General features: G+C 46.2%; 3 protein-coding genes across 3 annotated transcripts; 2 read left to right on the plus strand and 1 right to left on the minus strand.

Moving 5' to 3' along the window:
- The first annotated feature begins 335 nt into the window (after positions 1–335).
- Positions 336–6,800, plus strand: gcc1 (GRIP and coiled-coil domain containing 1). The gene is made up of 4 exons (XM_041963990.1): positions 336–477; positions 2,784–3,262; positions 4,311–4,979; positions 5,244–6,800. Exons 2-4 carry the CDS (start codon positions 2,891–2,893, stop codon positions 6,504–6,506), a joined length of 2,304 nt encoding a protein of 767 aa, XP_041819924.1. The 5' UTR covers positions 336–477; positions 2,784–2,890; the 3' UTR covers positions 6,507–6,800.
- Positions 6,801–7,026: 226 nt separating this feature from the next.
- On the minus strand, positions 7,027–16,193 carry dennd6b (DENN/MADD domain containing 6B). Its single transcript, XM_041963630.1, has 20 exons — positions 15,981–16,193; positions 15,139–15,177; positions 14,989–15,031; positions 14,790–14,899; positions 14,324–14,404; positions 13,227–13,332; positions 13,061–13,140; positions 12,862–12,924; positions 12,731–12,786; positions 12,367–12,489; positions 11,547–11,642; positions 11,217–11,311; positions 11,043–11,108; positions 10,906–10,970; positions 10,740–10,829; positions 10,284–10,337; positions 10,081–10,190; positions 9,209–9,311; positions 9,058–9,132; positions 7,027–8,681 (listed from the first exon to the last, which is right to left on the minus strand). Exons 1-20 carry the CDS (start codon positions 16,125–16,127, stop codon positions 8,559–8,561), a joined length of 1,725 nt encoding a protein of 574 aa, XP_041819564.1. The 5' UTR covers positions 16,128–16,193; the 3' UTR covers positions 7,027–8,558.
- A 613-nt stretch (positions 16,194–16,806) lies between these two features.
- On the plus strand, positions 16,807–26,932 carry lta4h (leukotriene A4 hydrolase). The gene is made up of 20 exons (XM_041964467.1): positions 16,807–16,830; positions 17,464–17,658; positions 18,742–18,872; positions 18,954–19,074; positions 19,664–19,732; positions 19,938–20,042; positions 20,168–20,220; positions 20,305–20,377; positions 20,829–20,969; positions 21,100–21,123; positions 21,224–21,294; positions 21,712–21,823; positions 22,005–22,149; positions 22,240–22,343; positions 24,532–24,602; positions 24,691–24,745; positions 24,833–24,928; positions 25,014–25,096; positions 25,177–25,281; positions 26,227–26,932. Exons 1-20 carry the CDS (start codon positions 16,807–16,809, stop codon positions 26,363–26,365), a joined length of 1,917 nt encoding a protein of 638 aa, XP_041820401.1. The 3' UTR covers positions 26,366–26,932.
- The last annotated feature ends 820 nt before the right edge of the window (positions 26,933–27,752 follow it).

Below are 27,752 nucleotides of genomic sequence, written 5' to 3' on the forward strand. Positions count from 1 at the left end.
ATTGACGTCACAGGGTTGAAAAAAAAACCGCAAAACTTTATTAAGAGCGAAAAGTAAAGATTCGTTCACGTTCCACTGGAAAGTCGGGCAGTCATTTAACCTTTCAACGGAGACTTCATCTGATGGAAGATTTTTATCTTTATTCCTGAAAATAAATCTATCATCTATATATTATCTATATCTAAATCATCTATAAAATCTCTTCTGTGATCCTTGTAAAGTTACTAAGTACAAATTGTACAGTATTGGCAGTTGATGATCTTTTCTTTTTGGTGGTGTGTTTTTCTGAGAACTTGAACGCAGCATCAGATCCCCCCCACTTCCGGTAGAGACCAACATGGCGGCTGTTAGCTGATAGCCAGCAGCTCTTCAGATTAAACTCTGAGTTTACATTCATATTCATTCAGTTAATCAGATTGAAGACATTATCTGTTTGTTTTCAGCGTGTTACAACCTGCAGTTTGTGCTATTTATCAGGTAAGAACCGGTCAAAACTCGGAGACTAACGTTAATAAACGTCAAACATTAGCGTAAAGTCAGGGTTCCGGTTAACTTCGGTCTGTGAGGGTTAACCTGACAAACCTGATGCTCAGCATCCATTCATGTGTTTCTTCTCTCTCAGTGTCAATATTGTCACTTTAGATACGAAAATTAAAAACGTGGAAATGAAGGTGTTGGAGATGAAGAACCTACAGAACAAAACAAAACAAACAAAACCTTTTCCCCGATTTCTCTCCGTGTGTCAGTTTTCCTGTTAATCTCTGTTTCGGGTGTCATTAAACTGAACATGTTTGAGGTTTGGAAACTTTTTATTCCCTTAATTTATTTGATGTGTAACGATCAGACGTGTGTGTGCTGTTTGGTTCATCGCTTTGCCTTCATGTCAGTGAACGTCTGGAGCCTGGACCAGAGGACTGACTGGATGTTGTTCTGTCCCCACTAACCGACCGCAGAGGCTCCTGTCCACATCTGGCCCTGTCCACATCTGGCCCTGTCCACACTGAGCTGTGCTGTGGGAGGCCGTGGTGTGTCTGATCCTTTAGTCTGCAGCCTGCTGACTGTTGTTCAATGTGCTGCCCCCAGCCTCTTCACAGCTGATATATGAGAGATGATCCCAGATTAGGGCCTTATGGTTAGGGTTAGGGGGGTTTCAGTTTGGAAGGGGTGATTTATGATGATGATTTACAGTTTTTTATGATTGTTTTAGCACAAGGTTTTTTTCACTGTTTTTTGAAAACTGGCTCATTTTGTCAAAACACTACACACAGTTCACACACACACACACACACACACACACACAACCACACACACACACACACACAACCAACCACACACACATACACAGTTCACACAACCACACACACACACACACACACACACGTAGCAGAACAACAGATCTTTAGTAAAGTGAAACACTTCCTTCGAGACTGTACAGTAACTTATAGAAACCCAGTCTGTCACCTCGCGGCTCTCCTGGTTCATATGATGTGATTCTGTTTGAAGCAGCTTCGCTCTGCTGAGTCAGTCTGAAACACTGTGAAAGTTCTACAGTCTGGGTTTGAGTGTTTCAGAGATTATTAGAGTAAAGTACATGAATCATCCAGCACTGTGCTCTGATGAACATTTTTATTTCTCTCCACATCAGTACATCCCTGCATCAACAGAGGCTGAAGAACAGATGATAAATCCAGTAGAACATAGAACATAGAACACAAACACAGCAAAACATCTGAAAATGAAAAGAACAGAAACCCTCAGCATCGTCTGGGCCTCGCCGGGTCTGTCCACAGCACTGCGTCCACATCACAGGCTGCGTCCTCGCTCACAGGACGGCGAGGGGACAATCCAGCCCGGCATAGACCTGCATCTCTGTGGTCTCAGGCCTCCTCCCTGGCTTAGTGAGGGGGGTCCTGACATAGAGCTGGAGATCAGAAACCTTCCACCCCCATGCTGAAAACACTCCTCAGTGGGGTTCAGGAGGGACAGTGTGGTGGGAGGTGTTGGGGTGGAAACTGATGGAACCAGTGTTGGACCAGAGCCGATCAGAGGAAGGACACATTGTCCCAGAGGACAACGTCTGAGTTGTCATGTTGTTGCATCTGGTTTGGTTGAAGACAGGTGCACTCACCTGTTACCTCTGTACAGTGCTCACAGCTGGTTGGTGAGTGTCTGCACACCTGAGCGCTGTGTTTGATCAGCTGGTTCACAGGTATGGTGTTCTGAAAGGCAGTGTGTTGAAATGGCGAGGAGGGGGCATCATGCTAGTTAGTTTGTGTGGAAGCACCTCGTTATTCCCAGTATCAAAGGTCCCGTCAGGTCTAAAAATCCTCCCACTACTCCACTTCCATCAGTCGTTTCTGTGAGATAACTGTTCTGCCTGGAGGAGAGTTAAGATGGTCTGCAGCTGGTCCAGACTTAAAGATGAAAGATTTAAATATCTGAGGAGATTTGGCAGTGTCAGTGGATCAGTGTATCACATGGAGTGTTACTGTACTTTAATAGAAAACCAGTGTCGAACCAAAAAACATCTTTAGCCTGAGTGATTATTTATTAACAAATCATTTGCTGAACTTCATCTTTCTGTGTGATGCTGTTTCCCCCCCGACTGTGGTTAACAGCACAAAGTCATTTTCTTTAAAGCGGGTTTAAATTTGTGATCCTTCTTCCTCTTCACTCACTTCATCATCATCATCATCGACCCAAAGCAGAGACGTCTTTGTGTCGGAAACCTCACATCAGTCTGAGGCCGATGTTTGTTTCATGTCTCCGTCTTCTCTCACCAGGTTTGGTCCCACTTGAACCAGTTCTTGTCCTGCCGTGGTGATGGATCCAGTCTGACCTGACCTGACACACCTTCAGTCCGATCCGACTCGAGTAGACCCCCGGAGTCATGGAGAAGTTCGGGATGAGTTTCGGGGCTGGTCCGAGCAGGAAGGATTTGCTGGACACCGTCGAGTCCCAGAAGAAGCAGCTGGTCCAGTACCAGTCCCGCTTCAAGGACGTGGTCCAGGCCTATAAGAGTCTTCTGAAGGAGAAGGAGGCTCTGGAGGCCAGTCTGAAGGTCCTGACGGCAAACCAGGAGGTGGACCTGAACCAGCAGGGCCAGGACGCCCCCACCACCTCAGAACTCCCCGAGGATGGCTGTTCTCTGCACAGCGAGGACAGCGTGGACACTGCTGCATCTGTGGACACGCCCAATGAGACCACCAGAGGGGACCAGAGTGAGGAGGACCAGGGGGAACCCGAGGGAAAATCCACAACGGTACGTTTTTAAAGATTTGTGACAAAATGTCATCAAGCAAACACACGCTGATAACTAACCAACGATCAGAGCAACAAGCGTGAAGACGATGCTGGTGGAGCGATGAAGAGCGTGACGACAGGCTGCCATCAGAGCGGCATCGATGCAGCTGCAGGGGGTGGTGAAGCAGGGCCGTCAACACACACTGTATATCCAAATATTTATTATATATATGATGCCCCCCCCTCCCACTGCTCTCTTGAATCAATGAGTAAAGAGTTTCTTTAAACTGCAGTGAGACATGAACCAAGAGGGTTTTAGTTTGAGTTTAGTTTGTCGTCATGTGTTTCACAGCTGCTGGCTGCGGCGACCCCCCATCAAGACTCAAAGCACTTCACAGACTGTCTCTATCAGTCTGTCAGGCTCAGTAGTATGTGAGTCTACAGGACGCGGGGACCAGCACTGCCTGGAGGACATTATTTAGTTTATTGGATGTGTCGGTGTGTCGATGTTTAGCGGGTGAGATAATCAGTCGTATGTTTTTCATTATGAAATAATGAGCAAGAACAGATATTCCACTGGTTTGAACCGATGTGGGTTTTAGGACTCACTTGATATTCAGGGTGGGTGGGGGAACAGGGAACAGTTCTAGTTACCACACTGTGATGACGCCACCAGTCTGAGACAGGTGGACGGTCTCCTCTTGGACCTGTCTGAAGTGAGGGACAGCCTGTTGTCAGTGCAGGTCCAGGATCCAGTTTCAGAGGGAGGTGTTGATGTGCAGATCACGGATTTTGATGATCGGTTTGGGGGGGGTAAGATGGTGTTAATAGCTAAAAGGTGTTACTGTTGTCCAGGTGGGAGACGGCGGAGTGCAGCACCACGGCGGTGGTGTCCCCTGCACTCCTGGGGGAGGGGAGGAGATTTGTGTGCAGGGTCAGACCTGTGTGTTTTTCTCAGGGAATAATCCAACATCATTTTTAGCTCAGCGGGTGTGAAGCTGTGCGTCTGTTGATGCTGCGGTGAAGACACCGGCAGCAGTTTAACACCTGATGATTTCTTCCTGCAGCCCCCGAGGTCCGAACCCGATGCCAGCGGCTCAGATAGCAGCGTCGTGGGGGCGGAGCAGCAGCAGCAACAGTCTACGCCGCCTTCCAGCCTGGAGGCGGACCGCCGAGTCGCCCAGCTGAAGAGCCAGCTGGGCACGCTCACCAGCGCCCTGGCCACAGTGACGCAGGAGAAGTCTCGGATGGAGGCGAGTTTCCAGGCCGACAAGCGTCAGCTGAAGCAGGAGGTGGAGGAGCTGCAGGACCGCCTCGCCGCCGCAACGACGCAACAGGAGGCGGAGCTGCACGCCCTGCAGCTGCAGCTGGCCGAGAGCCGCGCTCGCATCATCACGCAGCAGCACGAGAGGGAGCAGGAGCAGGGAGACCATGTCCAGCAGCTGCGAGAGCTGCAGAGGATCCTGCAGCAGGAGAGAGACCTGCGACAGGACGCGGAGCTTCACCTGCAGGACACCACCGCCACACTCCTCATGACATCACAGGCCGTGGACCGGGGGGCGGAGTCCGAGGCTCACCTGAACAAGGTGAGGGAGGAGAGAGACGAGCTGAGGAGGAGGCTGCAGGCCGCCAAGGAGGACCAGAAGAAGCCAGATCCCAGAGTGGACGAACTGCAGCGAGAGCTGCTGGAGCTGAAAAACCACTTCCAGCAGCAGATCCACCTCGAGACAAGGAAGGTAAAGCTGAGACCAGGTCTAACCTAACTGTAACGAGTCCACTATAACACCAGAAAGGTAAAGACTAAAAAACTAAACTGGCTTTTATTAGAATTAAACAGATTCTGGATCAAAACTCTAAACTAAGTCATCCCAGACGACTGAAGCCTCGCTTCAGCTGCGGGGCTTCATGCTTTAAACCACTCCTCTAATCAGCAGTCATCACCAAATCTCTGATGCCGTCAGATGAACACGTGTTTCATGCGTCTGTTCGTGTGTTTGCAGGTGTGTGATGCAGAGGAGCGCGCTCGTGAGCGTGCACAGGCCGCAGAGCTGAGGGTCGCAGGTCTGGAGCAGAGAGTCTCTGAACTGTCGGAGCTGCTGGGCTCCTGCGAGAAGACGAGGCAGAAAGACCAGCAGACGGCTCAGAGACTCAGAGACCGGATCCTGCAGCTCGACACAGAGAACAAGACGCTCGCCATCGCCGCCTCCAGCAGGACGACCTCTGACCTCAGTCTGGACGAGTCGCAGCTGGACGTCGGCGCGCTAAAGCTGAAGCTGGAGAAAGTGAAGAAGCTGCTGCTGCTAGCAGCTCAGAGGAACCCGGACGAGGCCGTCCAGAACCTGGCGGAGACCGAGGCGGAGCCGGGCGGAGACAAACGCTCGGTGCTGTTCTACCAGCAGGAGCTGCGGCAGCTTAAGGACGAGTTCGAGCGCTACAAAGTGCGAGCGCAGGTGGTGCTAAAGAACAAGAACGCCAAAGACGGCAGCCAGGTGAAGGAGCTCGAGGAAGTCCGGGATCAGCTGTCGGAGCTGAAAGAGAAGTACATCAATCTGCGGATCCAGAGCGACGAGGCGGAGGCCCGACGCCGCCGTGACCTGGAGGAGTGGCAGCAGCAGGCGGCGGCGCTGCAGCAGTCTCACAGACAGGAAGTAGAGCGCGTGGAGGCGCTGCACCACGACAACTTGTTGCGACTGGAGGCGGAGCTGCACAAACAGAGAGAGAGGACCATGGCGCTGCTGGACGAGAAGGACCAGGAGCTGGAGAGGCTGCGCGCCACCGCGCTGAGCCGCAGCAACGACACCGACAAGATGGCCGACGACGAGCAGGAGCCCCCGGAGAGCGAGGGTGACGTCGTCAGCCAGGCCCTGCGCCGCGCAATGCCCAACGAGCCCACGCTGCTGCTGTACGCCGAGCAGCTAGCCAGGAAGGAGGTGGAGGCGGGCGGACTGCGGCGGCAGAAACACCGGCTGGAGGACGACGTTCACCAGCTGCAGGCGAGGCTCATCGCTAACGGAGAGCGACACGACGAGGAGGTGTCCCAGCTGCGAGGACAACTCGACAAACTGATCAGAGATCAGAGCAGAGAGGGCGCTAACATGGAGTACCTGAAGAACGTCATCTACAAGTTCCTGACGCTGCAGGACGCCAGCGGGAGGCAGCAGACGCTCACCGCCATCCTGACCATCCTGCACTTCAGCCCGCAAGAGAAACACAGCGTTATGAGGCAGCAGGGCGCCACCTGGTGGACGGCCAGCAAGAGATAATGAAACACCTGAAGACAGACATGAAGAGAGATATAATGATGGAGACTGCATGTCTCACTTCCTGATGATCATCTGATATTTAAATTGATATAAAACCAAATGACAGTGACTCACTGAGCTGAACTCTGAACTGTGAGCACATATATATAAATATATATATAAATATATATATATATGAAGAAATATGAGCATACGAGTGTCACTGTGAGTGAAGAACACTTTGGTTAACGCAGCTCTTCATATCACTGATTTGTATATTTTTGAATCTGTCAAAATTAAACTATTTTTCCTGCTTCACAGACTGTTTGATTCATTCAGATCTAGAATGAAAGTTGGTTCATTTCAGGGAACTCCACATCATTTTACAGTGGAGGAGACAGCACGACACGCTTTTACTTTAACATTACAACCTGTAAAAATAAGATTTAATGAGCAGAACTCCAAGGATTTAATTTAATGCCTCCTCTGAATAATCGTGAAGGAAAACTCTAAAAAAGGTCAATTATTAGACCACTGATACACTGATTATACATATCAGACAGTACATGACTCAGGGTTTACTCTTCAAAGCAAATCTACATATTTACAGTTTGGGAGAAAAACAAAGTATTAATACAGTATTATTAATATTCATTACATTCACTGGGTTCAGTCAATTCAGCTGTGATACAAAAATAATCCTTCATCTGTGGTGAGAGGGACGTTTAATGAATAAAAATAATCCAACAGAGTTTATTATGTCCGAACTGAAAATCATCCAGGACGTTAATGAGCTGTTTGTCTTTAATGAACTGTTGGATTTTTATCAAACGGTTTATAAATCTAACGTAATATTACGAGTGAAGCTGAAACAGACGACACAGAATCCAGATAAAAGGTCCCCGTGTTTTCAGGATGAACTCATAATAATCAAAGTATTTGTCACATTTTGAGAATAAAGTCATAAATAAAGGGAATTATGAGAACAATACTTCAAAGACAAGCTCGACATCAGGAGGACAGAGTTGTGTCATCCTCACAACGTCCTCACCTGTTCTGACAGACTTCATACAGCAGCTGTAAAACATCCACAAGTTTCATTTGTCTGCTTCAGATTCACATTTAATCTCAACTTCAGATCAGTTTAACCAAAACAAAACTGAATGAGTCTTCACTAGATGAATTGAATTAATCGTACTTCAGGATCTGGCCAACAATGACAGAAGTCTGTTTGTATGAATTCTTCTTGGTATTTAGAGTTTGTCATTTGCTGGAATGATGATTGGTCCGGCGTGCACTCAGTTTGTGTTGGATGAAACGTGTTCTGATGCCACCGTAGATTTATACCAGCAGAATAGATTACTGTTTCTGGATTACTGCAAGAAAAACACAACTTTAGAACTTTACTCGCTGATTTGGTCTCCTCCGGATGGCGCTGTCTATTTCCTGGACATACAGTATAGCTTTGCTGCTCACTGCTGCAGACTAGCAGCCTCCCAAATGAGTCCAACCCAGTGCAGGTGAAACCACGCCCACTTCCATATGACAGATGATGGACAGTTGAGTTCCCATGGCAACAGTCCTCTCCTCCAGAGCCATAAGGAGAGTGTTAACAGCATACTGAAGAGTAATGGAAACGTTCATTCTGATGGACTTTAACGGGGTTAACAGAGCTAAGTGTTAGCAGCGATGAGTAGCTCCGGAGGAGGAGACGCCGGGGGGGAGGAGCGGCGGCAGGCCAGCAGCAGAGGCTGACCGCCGGGGAGCTGCTGCTCACGAGTCCAGTTTCCATGGGAGCACAAGCGTCTCAGCTTGTCTGACGCCAGCCTCCGGAACGAGCAGAGACCAGGAACAACGTTAATGTGACCGTTAGCTGCCGTTAGCTAGCTCAGTTAGCCCCCCCCCCCCCTTTACTTTAAGTAAAGTAAGCGAATCTTAACTTGATGAAGGCGATGAAGATGTTGAGTTCAGTTCTGTCCAAACTCCTTTTACTGACTTTAATCTGTGTTGCCAAAGTGATTTTGTGAAGACAGAGAGCTGTCAGTGTGTACTTAGTGTGTACTTAGTGTGTACTTAGTGTGTTAACAGTAAAGTCTGCAGGTCTTCAGGCAGCGAGCCAATGACAGAGTTAATGAAAGTGTCCAGTTTGTCCAAAACGCCGTCCTTCACCTGCAGCTGCTGCCGTCGAGCTTTAATCTGAAAGTCAGAGTAGTCGGGATCACTTCCTGTCATCACAGTGTTCCACCAATGATCAGTGATCAGGATTAGCTATTAAACACGCAGGTTTTCCAAAATGAACACAAAGACAGAAACATGTGGTGAAATGAAGTTTTGCAGGATATGTTGAGAATGAAGTCGATACAGTTTATTGAATATTGTTTAAAATCGAGACTATGACAACAAACAGGACAGGAACTGTATATCCAATGAGATTAAAGTGTCACTTGACCAGCTGCTCACCTGTTTACTACACAGCAGGATCAAAGTTTTCCAGATCGTGGCTTTATTGTTCAAATACTGTGTTTTGGTTCAGACAGTAAACGGGACAGAGATGAGACCTCGGGTCACTCACCAGTTTCTCCCTGAGCTTCAGAATCAGGTCGACGATTTCCACCTCAGACTTGTCTTTGGTCCAACCCAGCAGGTCCTACAGAGGCCAGAACGTCAGGGTCAAGCCACACATGTGCAGTCTAACAGCTGTCTGACGAGACAAAGTAACTCACGGCGTCGCAGATGACTTCCAGATGAAGGCTCTCCAATTTCTGAGTCATCTCTTTGTGTCGATGTCGATACCATCCGTCGAAGTTCGGGGACCTGAAGAACTTCCTGTCAACAAACGACAGAAATGCTTTTAATTAAAACTCTTCTGGGAACATCGAGGCCTCATTCAGACCGCCCGTCCAAATCCAGACTGTCTACAGACTGATTTTAGTCCAGACAACAAAAAAATACATGACTGTGATTTTTGCTCAGATCGACTTGGAGGTTTCAATGTGATCCCGGTTGGATTTCTACGGACGCGTCTCAGCGCCGTGCAAACCGGATTCCAAAGTGTCGCGACACACAATCCGAGCGGCTGGGTCGGATCCCGTCTGCTGCTGGCACGGCGTTATGGACGACTCTGAGGACAACAGCCACCGTGTGGACGGCGAGATGATGGAGCATCTGGGATTCCCCACGACACCCCAACTAAAAGTCAAGCATGTTAGAGTTTTGTCTTGACACGTCTACTGTGACGTCTCCCAAAACATGTTCCTTAGCGTCAACCAATCAGGTGCTCTCTCCAGAGCGCAGTCAGGTGGCCATGATGAGGGGGGGGGGGGGGGGGGGGGGGGGGGGGGGGGGGAGGAGGCGGGTTGCTAAGGTTGCTGAATACGACGTGCTGTGATTGGTCGGTCATACGTGTGGTCTTGCCAATCAACCAGTAAGAGTTTACGGCTGTGTGGTCGATGGATCATGTGACCAGTCTGTCTGAACGAAGCTGAAAAGACTTTTAAACGCTTCCTGAATGTGAAGACACTGAAGACACGAGATTAATATTTTAAATTTATCATTAAATCATGACTTTCAGCCTACACACACCTGACTGACTCACCTGTACAGTCCCATCCAATCACCTTTGAGCACTGAGGTGAGCTGAGGCCCGGTGTGATCCAGAGTGGACATGAACTCGTCCTGACTGAAGGGTCGAATCTGAGGAGGAGTCTGAAGACACAGACGCACAGTATGAACCAGGTGTCATCTCTGAACTGCTGACATCACTGTGAGGTCATCACAGATAAGCCACTTCCTGTTTACCTTCCAGGGTGTCACCGATCTCTGCAGAGGCATCAGGCTCGCCATGTACCGCTCCTGACAGACAAGACGCAGGGGTTACACTCGTTACAGAGGGGTCTGACTTCCTGCTCTTTGGTTGGACACACCGGGTGAGTCATCATACGTCATCACATGAGACATCAAACCATCATTTTCATTGTTGATCATCTCTCACATTTTCTCCTTTCATCATTGAAAGTCGTGAAAAAAGCATCACGGTCGTGTTTTTTCTGGCCAAAGACCAAAACGCAAAGATTTTTAATTTACTCTGATTTATAACCATCACGCTGTCATCACTGACAGCTGTAGAGTCACATGACATGTTGCATTGTGGGACTGTTAGCAGAGGGTCCAGTGTGAGCGTTTACACTCAGACAGGAAGTGACACGTGCAGTAAACAGAGAGATGTTGGAGCGATCTGATTGGCTGTGTTCTCACCAGCGGGATGATGAAGCTCTGAGTGAGCTCTAACAGGTGTCTCCTCAGGATGGCGCTCTGGACCTCTGAGGGTCTCTTCCTCTGAATACCCTGGAGACACAGACAGGTTTCTATGAGTCTGTGTGATAAAACATCTGCAGGTCTCTACATGTTGATGTTTGTTCACCTTCAGCAGTCTTTTAATCAGGATCTTGTCTTTGTGTAGGAACGTCTTGTACGCGGTATAGATCCCTGCAGACAGGAAGTCAACACTTATTACAAGAAGTTCTCAATAAAACTAATGAGGAAAGTCAGTCAGGTCACCTGGTTTAGTGTCGAGCGCTTTCAGTTTGGACAGTTTCTTCACCTTCACCTGTTTGGGTAAATCACCTGAAAGAGAGGCGTGCATGAGGCAGGTACAGGTGTGTCATTATTTAATCATCGTTTAATTTCCTCTGACTCGATGAACCTGCGTCACAAAGTTCAGAATCATCTCACCTGCCATCCTGATTTCTCCCAGTCGGACCACATGAGGCCAGTTCTGAAAAGTCTTAATGAAGAACGGATTGGTGACACCCAGAACCACGTTAGGTCTGCAGAGGACAGACAGACAGGTGACAGGCAGACAGGTGAGTTCAGACAGGTGAGTTCAGAGAGACAGACAGACAGACAGACAGACAGGCAGCCGAGTTCTGACAGACAGACAGACAGGTTAGTTCAGACAGACAGACAGGTGACAGACAGACAGACAGACAGGTGAGTTCTGACAGACAGACAGACAGGTGACAGACAGGCAGACAGGTGCGTTCAGGTGAGCCTGGTACTCACGGGGCCTGGGTCCTGGTGGTGTACTCTCTGAACTCGGTGTCGTGGATGGTGAAATAAGGACGAAAGTCACAGCAGAACTTCAGAGGACTGATGGAGCTGAGAGAGGACACTCCGTTACCACGGTAACAACACAAACACTGCTCTCTGATTGGCTGCCAGCAGCTCATTAAACGTCACAGCTTCAGTGGACAGTGTCCAGATAAATATGTCTGTTGCCGTTCCCATGACGACGGGTTCAGATTTCATGATGTCAACAGTTTGACCGACACGTTTTTTCTCCTGTGAGGAATCAAAGCGAAAACGGCCGCGAGACAAGCGAGTCGGAATTTATTTGTCTTCTCTCACCGAGTTTGACAAATTCCACAACGTGTTGGTGACATCAACCAATAGGAGATATATATATATATATATATATATAATCTCTGACCCTAACCCTTTCCTCCAGACCCTCGTCTGGATCGATAAGAACTCCGCCTTCCTGAATCACTGATTATCTGATCAATGAGTGAGTGCTGAGCTGAAACTCTGGTTTCTAATGAGAATCGAAATGTTTCTGCAAAAACAAACTGAATAGAAAAAAATGTGTGAACTCTGGCTGATACAATGAGGTCATGACAGTTTTATGAATTTCATGTTATTACAGTCAGAGTCACCATCAGTCAAACCCAGAACCTCTAACTGGTCAGACTGGGATTAATTCAGACTAATAAACTGGAAGGAAATGTTTTGTCTCGATTCATTTTTTAACAATATTTTCCGTAAATTTTCAGCTGAAAATAAAAATCGTCTTCAGGACAGTTCTGATTGGCTGTTCGGTTACCTGACGAGAGCCAGCACGGTCTCCGAGGAGACAGTGGGAGACGGCGCCATGACGACCAGCGGTTCCCCTAACAACACGAGCTCCCAGAGGATCTGCAGGTGGATCAGGACCGACTGGAAACACCTGAGCAGAGGTCAAAGGTCACATGAAACCAACAGGAAGGAGAGTATCTAAAATATTTAGATGAGATCATTTAAGATTCTTAATGTTACTTAATAATCACGTTTAGTCATTAAATCCTGATAATCGTTAACTCATTTAGTCTGAAAAATCTTCTCTTAACAAACGTGATTGGCTGTGACACGTTTCGTGTGTCTGTCATTCATTCATCAGAGGACTTTCTGTTGGATTTGTGTTTACGCACTTGAAGAGGTCCAGTTCGTGAATGCTGGGCAGCAGAGTCGGAGCCGGAAGCAGATCCTGAGAAGATAAAATCAAACTTTATTGTTCGTTCACACTCGGTTTGTTACTGAAGAGTCACTTTCTGTTCCGGACCTCTCTAGCAGTCTGTCTGACTGGACTTCCTCCTGGTTTGTCTGTTTTTGAAGGAATCCGGACCTGAAAAAACAGGAAACAACGTTTCTCTTCCTGAATGAACTTTAAAATACGACATTAGCGAAAAGCATCACAGACTGAAAGTACATGAAGAGATTCGGCTGTTCACGCATGACAGACCACGCCCCCTTTTCCTCACCTGTAAAACCACGCCCATCACTGGCAGGTTGAGGGTCAGTCCAGGTACGGGCGACGGCCACTGGTCGATCTCGTTACACACTGTGAGGACAAGGGAAGACGTCAGGTGACATTTCAGCAGTGATGTCATCATTTATTGTTCTGATTCATCCATGTTGTGACATCACCTGCTTCCAGGCAGGGCTCCAGCTTCTCAAAGAACTCAGGAGCGATGATCTGCAGCAGCGAGTGGAACAGGTGAGTGTACGGTAACCTGGATATCAACACCAGAGACTGAAAGACAGAGAGTCACATGACCACACAGCTGGTGTGAGCAGGTGTTAAGGTCTGAACAGGTGCGGTCATTCATGAACAGGTATGAAAAGGAGTGAATTAATGTGAACAGGTGTTTGTGTGTGAGCAGGTGTCAAAATGTGTGAGCAGGTGTTTGTGTATAAGAAGGTGTTTGTGTGTGAGCAGGTGTGAACAGGTGTGAGCAGGTGTTTGTGTGTGAGCAGGTGTTTGAGTGTGAGCAGGTGTTTGTGTGTGAGCAGGTGTTTGAGTGTGAGCAGGTGTGAGCAGGTGTTTGTGTGTGAGCAGGTGTTTGAGTGTGAGCAGGTGTTTGTGTGTGAGCAGGTGTTTGAGTGTGAGCAGGTGTTTGTGTGTGAGCAGGTGTTTGTGTGTGAGCAGGTGTTTGTGTCTGAGCAGGTGTTTGAGTGTGAGCAGGTGTTTGTGTGTGAGCAGGTGTTTGAGTGTGAGCAGGTGTTTGTGTGTGAGCAGGTGTTTGAGTGTGAGCAGGTGTGAGCAGGTGTTTGAGTGTGAGCAGGTGTTTGTGTCTGAGCAGGTGTTTGAGTGTGAGCAGGTGTTTGTGTGTGAGCAGGTGTTTGAGTGTGAGCAGGTGTTTGTGTGTGAGCAGGTGTTTGAGTGTGAGCAGGTGTTTGTGTGTGAGCAGGTGTTTGAGTGTGAGCAGGTGTTTGAGTGTGAGCAGGTGTGAGCAGGTGTTTGTGTGTGAGCAGGTGTTTGAGTGTGAGCAGGTGTTTGTGTGTGAGCAGGTGTTTGTGTGTGAGCAGGTGTTTGAGTGTGAGCAGGTGTGAGCAGGTGTTTGAGTGTGAGCAGGTGTGAGCAGGTGTTTGAGTGTGAGCAGGTGTTTGTGTGTGAGCAGGTGTTTGTGTGTGAGCAGGTGTTTGAGTGTGAGCAGGTGTGAGCAGGTGTTTGAGTGTGAGCAGGTGTTTGTGTCTGAGCAGGTTTTTGTGTGTGAGCAGGTGTGAACGGATGTGCCTCTGACCTTCTGGAAGTAGCCTCTCTTCACAGAGACATCCTTCACTTGTCTGAAATAGACGTAACCAAAGAAATGGGACACTTCAGTCTGCAGAGACAACAAGAGACAGATTATGACATCATGAAGGGAGGATGATGATGATGATGATGATGATGATGATGATGCTGCTGACTGTGTCATTCTCTGAGCTCTTCGTACCGGTTTAAACATGGCAGTGCTCGCTTGGAGGAAAGTGAATCTGAATGATTGCTGTTAGCAGAAGACTGGAAATCAAAGAGATTCACAGCACTCAGTCCTGATTTCATCATTTACAGTTTGAGTATTTAAGGACTCGTCAGCGTCCAACCAAATAAAATCCTGTGACCTCCGGCAGGAAACCACCCTCTGCTGAGACGTTTGATGGTCCAGGAAAAACTAACTAGCCATCATGTCGCAGACAACCTGATAATAACCAATCAATGTGCTTCCTCACCTGCAGGATGGCGGGCGCGTCTCTGTTGTAAACGTCCTCTCTGAACCTCGCAGCCCTGCGACCGACCGACTGACGTAACCTGAAGCTGAACTGAGTGTCCCCGAGGCATCCTGGGAAATGAAGGGACACGTGTCCACACCTTTGAGCTCTGAGCTTCTCTTATGCAGCACAACACAGTGTTAATGAGACAGCTGATTACCTGAGTATGAGTCAGGGAAGGACAGGTAGCAGATGCTGGTTTTCTGACAACAAACCACAAACAAAATGTGATCAATAATCTGGAATCAATAGATTCATTATCAGTCTACAAAGTAAAAAGGCAATGAAGATGGCTGGGCTCAAAAATTACCTCCTTCTCTGTGAGTTTCACATCTTGAGGATAGACGAGCTGAAAACAGCAAAAACAGAAATTAAACAACAAGCAGTAATCTCCATTCAGAAGTCTGCTAATTTAACCTGAGCTCAGCTGTTTTAGCAGCCTACAGGTCTCCATCTCAACAGACTGACCCCCTCTTTCATCCCACTATCATCTGACTGATGGTGGAGTGTTTACATGCCAAACTCAAAGGCAAATTCAAGTATTGTCTCGCTTTAAAATGTGTTTAAAGTGTCATCTACATAAAGGAGAACTTAAGTGATGGAGAGAAAAGACTCAAACCAAATTCCATTCAGAAGTCTGCGAATTAAACATGAATCTGCCTTTTGCCAAGTTATAAAATGTCACTTTATACTTTCACAAATCCCGAGATAATAAAGCTCACTACAAATCATTGTTTAAATACGAGTCAGTGTAACAAAATACGGGTTTGTTTAATTCCCTTTTCATTCCACAACCATCCGAGAGAGGCAGCTAAAATTTTAAGATTTATGACATTTCTAATCCCCACATGTTGTCTGCTAGAGGAGATGCATGCCGAACTCAACAACAGACTCTCCTCAGTGTAGTAAGATCTAAATCAGGTTACGAGGCGCCTTATTTCTCGAAAAGGCCGATAATTTAGGAAAACAGTCGGTTTTTTTAACAGAGTTCGGCAGTCCTGTCATTATCACGATAAATACTGTGTGGATCTGGTCCAGTAACGTCGGCTGAATGATTCCGGTGTTCATGAAACAGTCTGGTCAGTCCAATTTTATCTCATCTATAATCCTGGTGATAAACGATGCTAACGATGCTAAGCTAACACAGCGTACCTCTATGGCTTGTCCGAGCTCCAAGTCGAAGGTAACGACACATGCACACTCTAACCAGGAGGAGAAGCGGGACCACGAACACCGGCTGTCCCCGCCGTCCGCCGCCTCCTCGTGTCCGGGAGAACCGGAGCCGTCCAACGGGTTCATCGCGATCGGATCAGAGCTCCGCGACCTCCACGGCTCATCCTCCGGTCCTCCATCACAAGTCCAGCTGTCGACAGAGGACAGAGTGAGGCCCGTAGCGACCCCTGCTGGACAGTAGAAGACACTGCGCCAATGAGCAAAACCGCTCCGGTAGAACTTTTCTTTATTCAGAACAACCAGAAACACAAACATACTTTTCATACCCTTTAGTATATAATGCACATTGCTTCAGAAGATGATTTTTAATTCTGTATCTTTTTATTTTCTATTTGTTGTTTTTCTACTTCTGTAACAAGTAAATTTCTCCAGCATCGGATCAATAAAGTCTTATCTTATCTTACCATATCTTATCTTATATAAACATGAAGATTAAGAGGAATTCAATTATAAACAGATATGCAGACGAAGAGTTTGAATTATAAGAAGAAATAAAATAGGAAACAATGAACACTAAAGCAATTTCAAAAGAGATTTTGCGTTTCTGCTGCTTTTTGTGTCAGATTTTCACTAAATATTTGGATTTCGGCTGAACATCATGAAGAAACTGCTGGTTTTTATTTCTACATTCAATTCAGTTTTATTTATATAGCGCAGATTCACAACCAAAGTTGTCTCAGGAAGGTTTCCATATAGAGCAGGTACAGACCAAAGTCTTTATCTACAGAGACCCAACAAGTCCCTAATGAGCAAACACCTGGTGACAGTGGTGAGGAACAACTTCCTTTTAGCAATAAGTGTTTATTATAAGAAAGAACAAGACTGCTTGCATTGTGTAAAGACATTACTCAACAGCCTTACTTTATGACCATATGCAAAAGACTTCAAGATGTCAAAGTACATAAGGATCTAGAGAGAAATGGACAGTATTTTGCAGTTTTGTTGTCCTGCATGTTTTTATTTTGCAGATGTGATTGATGTGTTCACCTCTGTGGAGGAAAAGCTGATGACTGCTTGTTTGTCCAGAATCAAAAGAAACTGGCACTAAGCTTGATGCTCTCCAGGTGGACCAGGTCCAAACTGTTTCTGCATTTGTCAGCACATTCATATGTAACTTTGATAAGTGTGTGCATTACTCTGCACTTTACGTCAGAGTAGAGAATAAAACGCATTTTCAGCCCTGCTGAAGACTTACAGAGCTGTTTCTCCTCTACCCTTCCTTTCTAAAACACTTCAGTGTCTTAAGTCAACTTTCTACATACGAGAGCAATCTCGCGACCAAATGCACCATACTTACATTGAGATTTAGATTTAGCAGCGCTTGTGATTTGCTGAATCTTATTTTGAAAAGGTCGGTGCCGGAAGTGTGTAGAGCACATTCCGGTAGTTACCCGGCTGTCAGTCCGCCTGTCGGTTCATTCACTCACTTGTTACCGGACAGATCAACATGTCTTCAGACCCGTGCTCCTTCTCCTCCTTCACCAGGTGCGTCACCAAGCACCTGAACCTGTCCCTCCACCTGGACTTCGACAGGCACGTCATTAGAGCCAAGGTGGAGCTCACCGTGGAGGCTCTTGAGGACCGTTTCTCTGCTCTGGTAACGTTAACGGAGCTTGTTAGCCTCAAAGCTAACGGCTCATTGATTCAAGCAAGAAAAACTGAGTTGGAAAGCTGAGTTCCATGATTTCCCACGGGGTTAACGGTCTGTGAAGTGCTCATGTCGTCACACTGATAATTAAGGATGGTCTGTATTTTATTATATCATTATACAACAGTTATTGTATAAGCACAGTAAATATGTGTGTGCTCTTTTATCTCCATCCGACAGGTTGTGAACTGAGTAACTGGGACTATTTAACTTAAATAAACAGAATTTGCTTTGCAATGTTAAATAAGTTTTTAATCGGCTGAACTCAGTTCACCTTTTCCTAAACTTTTTCAGTTCAGCTAAATGATCCTCTTTCTCTGACAGTGTCTAACTTCAGATTTAATCAGGGCAATAAATATATTGTTCAGTTTTTGACCGGAGTTTGGCACAACAGACTTTTATAGGACTGAACCTGTCCTAAAAGTTGAGATTTAATTTTAATAACTGAACTAAATACTGATTGATCTGTCTCATTCATGTCTTTTCTGTATATATATAGAAAATATGTGCTTACATGTGTGTTAGAATACATATGTTTTAGAATGGGGTTTGGTGTGACATTATGAGTCAGATTAAATGTATCAGGTCATGTGAACCTGTGCTTTGACTGGAAGGCTAGAATCCAGCAGGACAGGTGTGTTCACCTTTGATCAGATTATTTATCAGGTGTGCAGCACAGCTGGCTTTCACTTTGTAGTTTAATGAAATCGACTTGCTTGTCAAAATACCAGAAACTGTAGAAATGAGGCCGTCTATGTAATTCTGGTGATGATAAAAGTTTCACACAGTGTTCATAAAATCCTTCAGCTGTCCTTTATAAGAAGGTAGAAAAGCAGCTGATCTCTCTTTTTGAATGAAGTCACGCAGTTCAGATTTAAGACAGACTAAACTTAGAAGGTTGGACTTTGATCTGAAGCCTGATGTGTCAGTGCAGGTGTGTAGAACAGGTGAGTGTTTATCAGCAGGTATGTCTCAGGTCTGACAGCGCTGAATTAGACTCTCATTAGTTAAAGTGTAATTTATCTGCCACAGACTTTGGACACCAGAGACCTGAAGATCGTCTCAGTGAATGCTAACGGACAAGCGGCGAGGTTCACTATGGGCCCTAAACACAGCTTCAAGGGGACACCTCTGGACATCGTGCTGCCCTTTGACCTCTCCAGGTGACCTCTCCTTCTCTTTCCTCATGTGATGTTTTTTCATAACAAAATGCAGCTAATGTGTTTGTGTTGTCGACCAATCAGAGGTCAGCATGTGATCGTGGAGGTGACCTATGAGACGTCTCCATCGGCATCGGCTCTGCAGTGGCTCACCCCCGAACAGACAGCGGGGAAGAAACAACCGTACCTGTTCAGCCAGTGTCAGGTGTGTGTGTGTGTTTGCTTTGAATCTGTCTCAGGTCCAGAGTGTCTGAGGTCCAGAGTGTCTCAGGTCCAGTCTATCTCAGGTCCAGAGTGTCTCAGGTCCAGAGTGTCTCAGGTCCAGAGTGTCTGAGGTCCAGAGTGTCTGAGGTCCAGAGTGTCTCAGGTCCAGTCTATCTCAGGTCCAGAGTGTCTGAGGTCCAGAGTGTCTGAGGTCCAGAGTGTCTGAGGTCCAGTCTATCTGAGGTCCAGAGTGTCTGAGGTCCAGAGTGTCTGAGGTCCAGACTGTCTGAGGTCCAGACTGTCTCAGGTGCAGTCTGTCTCAGGTCCAGAGGTGATGGACAGTTGTTGTGTAACTCAGTTTTCAGACATTTTAACAGAAGTTAAAGTTTCTTCATCACAAACTTCTTGAACATCAGGTTGAGACACAGTTTGTTCTCTAAAATGTTTTTTCTGTTTGCGTCCTGGTTCCTGTTTTCTTGTGGTTTGAGGTAAAGCAGTTTGTTTCTGAGTTTCTTCAGTGACGGCTGCGTGTCCTCTGAAGACACCGAGGTCACGTCCTCTGTGAATTGTCCCTGTGTTTTGTCCTACAGGCTCATCACTGCAGGAGTATGATTCCCTGTCAGGACAGTCCATCTGTCAAACACACCTACTACGCTCAGGTAACACACACACACACCGACCACACACACACACACACACACACACACACACACACACACACACACACACCGACCACACACACACACACACACAGTGCAGACAGTGATGTCACTTCTTCAGGTGTGGTTGTATGTTTTGTGTGTGACCTGTGTTTTGTCTCTCAGGTGTGTTTTGTCTAACGGTGACCTGTGTTTGGTCTCTCAGGTGTCTGTACCTAAAGACCTGGTGGCCGTGATGAGTGCAGTGAGAGACGGACAGGAAGTTGATTCTCAGGACAGCAGCCGCATCGTCTACAGATTCAGACAGCCGGTCAGTCCGCTCTTCTTTGACCTGATGAATCTGTGAAGTTTATTCACGCTAACCCATGCTAACCCACGCTAACCCACGTTAACCCACGTTAACCCATTAACAACCACACTTTACTTTGCCCACAGGTGCCCATGCCTTCTTACCTGATTGCCATCGTTGTTGGAGCTCTGGAGAGCAGGTACTCTCTGTCTCACCTGTTCACTGATATCATCACGTCACCTGGAGCAGGTAAACAGTGTTCTGTGCTCTAATTGGTTGACAGGGAGATTGGGCCGAGGTCCAGAGTCTGGTCTGAGAGAGAGTTTGTGGACAAAGCAGCATTTGAGTTCTCTGAGGTGAGTCACAATAAATACTGAGAAGAACCAGAAAGCCACACTACTGCACTGTATACACACTGTACACAAACCCATGTACTGTACACACATACATAAACACAGACTGTACAAAAAACATCAGTACAACCAGACTCAGTAATAACAATCAGACAGTGTTTCCATGTGTTCATCTGCTTTATCCAGTCATGTGATAGTGGTGATCAACCTGTTTACCTGTGGATCATCATCAGGTTCAGAATCAGCATATTTACAAAAACAGACTTTAAATATATCGACTTTGTGCTGCTTTCAGGTGAGTTTCTGTCAGGAAGGCTCAGCAGGTGATCACTTCCTGTTTGTCGATGTGTCTTAGTGTCTTTGGAATCAGGGCTGTACACACACACACACACACACACACACTTACACTGTGTTAAACTCCGGATGCTGTATTTGATTTCTCGGCGTCTGCCAGACAGAGACCATGTTGAAGACCGCTGAGGACCTGGCGGGACCATATGTTTGGGGTCAGTACGACATCCTGGTTCTTCCTCCCTCTTTCCCCTATGGAGGCATGGAGAACCCCTGTCTGACCTTCGCTACACCAACTTTACTGGTATAAACACAAACACACTCATTAACACGGATAAATGGTGAGCGTGAGTGAAGTCCTCACAGTTAACCGACCTGTGTAAAAGCATCATGTGACCGTTGATCAGCTGTTTACTGTGTCTGTCTTTTTACAGGCAGGAGACAAATCTCTGTCCAATGTGAGTTTAAAATACTTAAAGTAAAAAACTGCTACTCTTCATCGGGTTAATGTTCATGTGTTCATGTGTTCATGTGGCCATGTGTTGTTCTCACTGTCAGGTGATCGCTCATGAGATCTCCCACAGCTGGACCGGTAACCTGGTGACCAATAAGACCTGGGAACACTTCTGGTAAACAGACACAACCAATGACTTCATCATGTGTAATTTAAAAAGAACAATCAGAGAGTTTGATGGTCCACTCGGTTTCTTCTTTCATTTAACATTTTACAAAACAATTTACAACGAATCTCACCTTAAATTCAGCCATAAATCTGGTCCAACTCAAGCAAAGATACCGAAGATCAGATAAACTGTCCCAGGTGTGAAAACAGAAGGAACCTTCAGCGTTTCAGTGATGACAAGAAGCACGATGAAGAATCTGTTAAAACAATCAGCTCGTCCATCATCCGCTGTAAAAAGTGACAGGAAGCACCAAATACACAGAAGTCACATGATCTGCACCGCCTGATAAAGGTCACATGACGTGTTGCCAGAGTTTATTGATAAAACACGACGACCGCAGCTGCTTCCTGTTCTCGCCTTCAGGTTGAACGAGGGTCACACCGTCTACCTGGAGAGGATGATTGGCAGGTGTATGAACAGTGAACAGTTCCGTCAGTTTAAAGCCATGGGGGGCTGGAAGGACCTGCAGGACTCGGTGAGAACCTGAAGCTGCCTGGAGTCCCAACCTCCTCATCTGATTTTATTGTCTTTTGATTTTTAACATTTGTATTTTGTTAAATTTTGAATCTTTCTTCTCAAACATTTGGTACTAATTGATCTGAGCAGCTGTATGTTTCTTCTTCTGGTGTTTCTTACCTGTCTGCATCGTCACTCAGGTGAACACCTTTGGAGCCAACAACCCTCTGACTAACCTGGTCCCTAGCCTTCAAGACGTCGACCCCGACGACGCCTTCTCCTCTGTGCCCTACGAGAAAGGCTTTGCTCTGCTGTACCACCTGGAGGAGCTGATGGGAGGGCCAGGTAACACCTGGACACACCTGCACACACCACAAACTGTCTGACCCTGAAGCTATTTATTCACCTCTTGGCTGATGGGTTTGTCTTCTTCAGAGGTGTTCATGGGTTTCGTGAAGTCGTATATCCAGATGTTTGCCTACAGCAGCGTCACTACAGAGGAATGGAAGAACTACCTGTTCACCTACTTCAAAGACAAGGTGAGAAACACCTGAACGCTCAGCTGCGTCTGTAAACAGCAAAGATCATAACACACACACACACATTCTGATGTTGTGTTTTTGTTGAGACTTCATGAAGAAGCTGTGTCCGTTGTCTGGTTGTTATTGGACTGGGTGTTCAGGTACTTTACCTGCTCCATCAAACTGAATTCTGGCAGCTGACAAACACCTTGTTGAAACTCAATATAGTAACTCATGATAAGTGTTTCGAGATGTCGCCGCTCGAGTGGCAGCTTGGCAGCAATTCAGCCACGGCTACATTGTTTACACTCGGGACCAGCTGTTAGCGCTGTGCAACACAAACGTACTCCCAGCGGAAAGACAGAAGATCGCTGCGGAGATAAGGAGACGGAGTAGGGGATGCAGAGCTGGAGTTAAGTGCCGGGACAAGCGAAGACATTATAAACCATCCATACCGTCTCTTATTATGGGGAATGTAAGATCTCTCCCTAATAAGATGGAAGAGCTAACGGTGCTAACCAGACTGCAGCGGGAGTACCGGGAGTTTAGCATCATGTGCTTCATGGAGACGTGGCTGAACGAAGTCATGCTGGACACGCATGTCGCTTTGAACGGATTTCATCTGGTGAGAGCAGACAGGCGAGCGATGGAAAGCAGTAAGAGGAAGGGTGGGGGCATAGCTATGTTTCTGAACAACAGATGGTGTAACCCGGGACACATCAGTGTTAAGGAGCAGCGCTGCATGACAGACATTGAGCTGCTAGCTGTTAGCATTCAGCCGTATAACCTCCCAAGGGAGTTCTCGCACGTCATCGTGATAAAGGTGTACACACCGACTGGGAAGTGTTGTGCAGTCCTCTCGGGAGGACGTTGACAGTTTGACAACATGCATCATTGACTACATGAACTTCTTGTGGACAAACCCTGGGTGTCCCCTGAACTGAAAGCCCCATTGCATGAGAAGAAAAGGGTTTTTAATTCTGGGGATAGAACTGAGTTGAAGAGGGTGCAGAGGAAGCTGAAAGGGGAGATCAGGAAAGGCAAGGAGAGCTACAGGAAGCTGGAGGAGTGCCTGCAGGGGAACAACACCAGAGAGGTGTTCCTGTGTGGTTCCAGTGCCAAAGACTGAGCATCCCAGGGAGCCCAACCACTTCAGGCTGCAGCAGCCTTGAGTTCCCAACCGATGAAGACCCTGGTGAGGATTATACTCAACCACCTCCGTCTCCTGGTGAGCAGCAAGCTGGACCCCCTTGAGTTTGCATACCAACCAGGCATTGGTGTGGAAGCTGCCATCATCTACCTGCTCCATCGCTCTCTTTCCCACCTGGAGAGCACAGGTAACACAGTGAAGATCGTGTTCTTTGACTTCTCCAGTGCTTTCAACACAATCCAGCCGTCACTGCTGAGGGGGGAGCTGGAAGGAGCCGGAGTAGACTGTCACCTGGCTGCATGGACCATCGACTCCCTCACCAACAGACCTTAGTATGTGAGGCTTCAGGACTGTGTCGGATGTGGCAATTTGCAGCACCGGGGCTCCACAGGGTACTGTCCTCTCTCCTTTCCTCTTCACCCTCTACACATCAGACTTCAGACACAACACAACCAGCTGCCCCCTCCAGAAGTTCTCTGATGATACAGCCATCGTTGGATGTGTATCACAGGGAGATGTTTTGGAATGCAGGCAAGTCATCACTAACTTTGTCGACTGGTGTGGACTGAACCACCTGCACATCAACGCCAGCAAGAACGAGGAGATGGTGATGCAGGAGGGGCCATAGATCTATATAAATACTGTACTTAATTTATCCATAACCACATGCAATTTTTGTTTCAGTCCCTGTGCAGTTCTTATAGTCTACATAGTTAACTTCTTATTTGTATTTTCACTTTGTCATTTTGTTATCTTTGTATTTTTCATTTTCCGTTGCCTTTGTGTGTCCTATTTTTATTGATGCTGCCTGTAACGCCAAATTTTCCCAGCTGGGGATAAATAAAGTTTATCTTATCTTATCTTATCTTATCTTATCTTATCTTATCTTATCTTATCTCACAGGACCTGAAAGCCTGAAAGTCTTGTTTCCTCTCAGTCAATCAGAACTTCTGAAGTCTTGTGTTTTCAGAAAATCAGAAGGTGTCTCAGGCAGGTTTTGGTAGTTCTTAACGTCCTGCAGCAGCTCTGTTGGTAACTCTGAGGTGTGTCTATCAGGTGGACATCCTGAACAAAGTGGACTGGAACGCCTGGATGTTCACCCCTGGGATGCCTCCAGTCAAACCTCAGTGAGTGGATACTGTCAGACCGCCATCAGATCCACCAGTCCTCCTCTAAAGCTGTTTGTTCTGATGATGTTTCATTGTTGTGTTTCAGGTACGACACCACGCTGGCTGACGCCTGCATTGCTCTGGCCCAGAGGTGGATCATGGTAAGACCTGGACCTCATATGGACCTGTTTTATTGGTTTTTGTTTTTGTTTTTTTTCTGAACCTCCACCCTCTGGCCCCCAATTCAGGCTAAGGACCAGGACCTGACCAACTTTAAAGAGTCGGATGTGAAGACCTTGTCGTCCCACCAGGTCATTGAGTTCCTGTCCCTCCTGCTTCAGGAGGTACACCACTTCGACTCACCATAATCCACTTCACTGTCAGTCCTCTTCAGCAGTGCACTTCACTTTGACTTGTTTATTCCTGCAGGATCCTCTTCCTCTGACTCATGTGAAGAAGATGCAGGAGGTTTATGATCTCAATGCCTGTATGAACTCAGAGATCCGCTTCAGGTTTGAGTCTCACATCCCGTCCTTCATTTTAAACCCCCGCTCCTCCCTGAAAACCTCCTGATTGGCTGTTCTCCCCCCAGGTGGTTGAGGCTGTGTGTTCGGTCCAGGTGGGAGGAAGCAGTTCCCATGGCGCTGAAGATGGCGACGGAGCAGGGCAGGATGAAGTTCACAAGACCGCTCTTCAGGTGTTTAAACTCTCACTTCTTTTCACTTCAGAACAACCGCAGTTCACTTCAAAGACACTTCACTTCATTAACGCTCCACTTCAAAGACACTTCATTTCATTAACGCTTCACTTCAAAGACACTTCATTCCATCAACACTTCACTTCAAAGACACTTCATTTCATTAACGCTTCACTTCAAAGACACTTCATTTCATTAACGCTTCACTTCAAAGACACTTCACTTCATTAACGCTTCACTTCAAAGACACTTCATTCCATCAACGCTTCACTTCAGAGACACTTCACCTTATTAACGCTCCACTTCAAAGACACTTCATTTCATTAACGCTCCACTTCAAAGACACTTCACCTTATTAACGCTCCACTTCAAAGACACTTCACTTCATTAACGCTCCACTTCAAAGACACTTCACTCCATTAACGCTTCACTTCAAAGACACTTCACTTCATTAGCGCTCCACTTCAAAGACACTTCACTCCATTAACGCTTCACTTCAAAGACACTTCATTTCATTAACGCTCCACTTCAAAGACACTTCACTCCATTAACGCTCCACTTCAAAGACACTTCACTCCATTAACGCTTCACTTCAAAGACACTTCACTTCATTAACGCTCCACTTCAAAGACACTTCACTTCATTAACGCTTCACTTCAGAGACACTTCATTTCATTAACGCTTCACTTCAAAGACACTTCACTTCATTAACGCTCCACTTCAAAGACACTTCACTCCATTAACGCTCCACTTCAAAGACACTTCACTCCATTAACGCTTCACTTCAAAGACACTTCATTTCATTAACGCTTCACTTCCCAGTTTCACTTTTCAGTTACTTATTTTCAGAATTTTTAACTCCAAATAATTCTTATACAATGTTTCTGATTTATTTTTCGCTTTGAATATTTATTTTTGCTGTTTTCTTTCTGTGTTTTCTTTCAGAGAGGTGTTTAACTTTGAAAAGTATCGAGATGAAGCAGTCTCAGTGTTTCTGGCTCACAAAGCAGCGATGCACCCAGTTACCTCTGGACTGGTTGCCAAAGACCTGAAGGTGAACGCCAGCAACACCACCAGTCTGTAACACCAGAAACCAGTCTGAAACACCAGAAACCAGTCTGAAACACCAGGAACCATTCTGTAAAACCAGTCTGAAACACCAGAAACCAGTCTGAAACACCAGAAACCAGTCTGTAAAACCAGTCTGAAACACCAGAAACCAGTCTGTAAAACCAGTCTGTAACACCAGAAACCAGTCTGTAAAACCAGTCTGTAACACCAGAAACCTGTCTGTAAAACCAGTCTGAAACACCAGAAACCAGTCTGTAAAACCAGTCTGTAACACCAGAAACCTGTCTGTAAAACCAGTCTGAAACACCAGAAACCAGTCTGTAAAACCAGTCTGTAACACCAGAAACCTGTGTGTAAAACCAGTATTAATTCAAACAATAACAGTATCAGCAACAAAAAACCATCGGAGCTCTTCTTTCTTCACTTCTGTTTTCAGTTTCGTTCTCAAACTGAACTGATAATTTGATGCTTTGGTTAAATGTTTTTGTTTCCGTCTGTATAAATGTTTCATCTCAGGGCAGAAGAAGAAGAAGAAGAGAAATAATGATTTCATAAATAAATAAAGTCTGTCTGAAGTCCACTCTCTGCTGTTCTCTGTTTTATAATAACACACATGAAACATCAAACCTGTGTCGTGTTCAGTTCTTAGTTGCTCCCCAAAAACACTCCTGATGAAGAAGTGAACAGAGGAATGTGTGAAACTACAAAATTAAATGATGAAGATGAAGACATGTTGATCAGGACTTCACCAGGAATAATAATAAGCAAGGAAATAACTTTAAACTTGAGTCTAAAAATACTTGATGTCAATGAAAATATCAGTTGTGGAAGTTTTCAAAGTAAATGTAAACTGATCAGCGCTCTCACATTCAGCTGCAGGTGAACACCTTTACATGAATTAATGCTGGAATGAGCTGAACCTGTGTTGCTGCTGGTTTTCACACGAGTCACTTTCAAACCGACTCCAGGTTCACAGACAGTCAGCTGATAATGATATGCTGATAACTCTAAGTGCGAACATTACAGGATGATTTATAGTCCAACTAAAATAAACTGTCAAACCTCATATTGTGCAAACAAACAGCCTCCGTGTGGTCACGTTTCCTGTTTCTGCCATCAGTTCAATGGATCAATAACAACTTCAGTTTCAACGTCTGTTAATGTGAACCAACAGGAAGAATTACAGCACAGACACGATGAAGAGGAAGAAGAACAAGGACTTACCTTTTTCACATTCATACATGTTTTTTTTTTAAAAAAGCACTCGTGCTGAGCAATAATTTCATATAACGATCATTTTAAGAAATTATTGAACTTCGAAATCAGATTTCAGAGCAAATTGTGATTAGAGCTGAACAAAATGAAGCTTCGCTTTTCATCTGTGATGTAACACGGAGCAT

The sequence above is a fragment of the Chelmon rostratus genome, chromosome 22 (genome assembly GCF_017976325.1).
Source record: "Chelmon rostratus isolate fCheRos1 chromosome 22, fCheRos1.pri, whole genome shotgun sequence".
Lineage (NCBI taxonomy): Eukaryota > Metazoa > Chordata > Actinopteri > Chaetodontiformes > Chaetodontidae > Chelmon > Chelmon rostratus.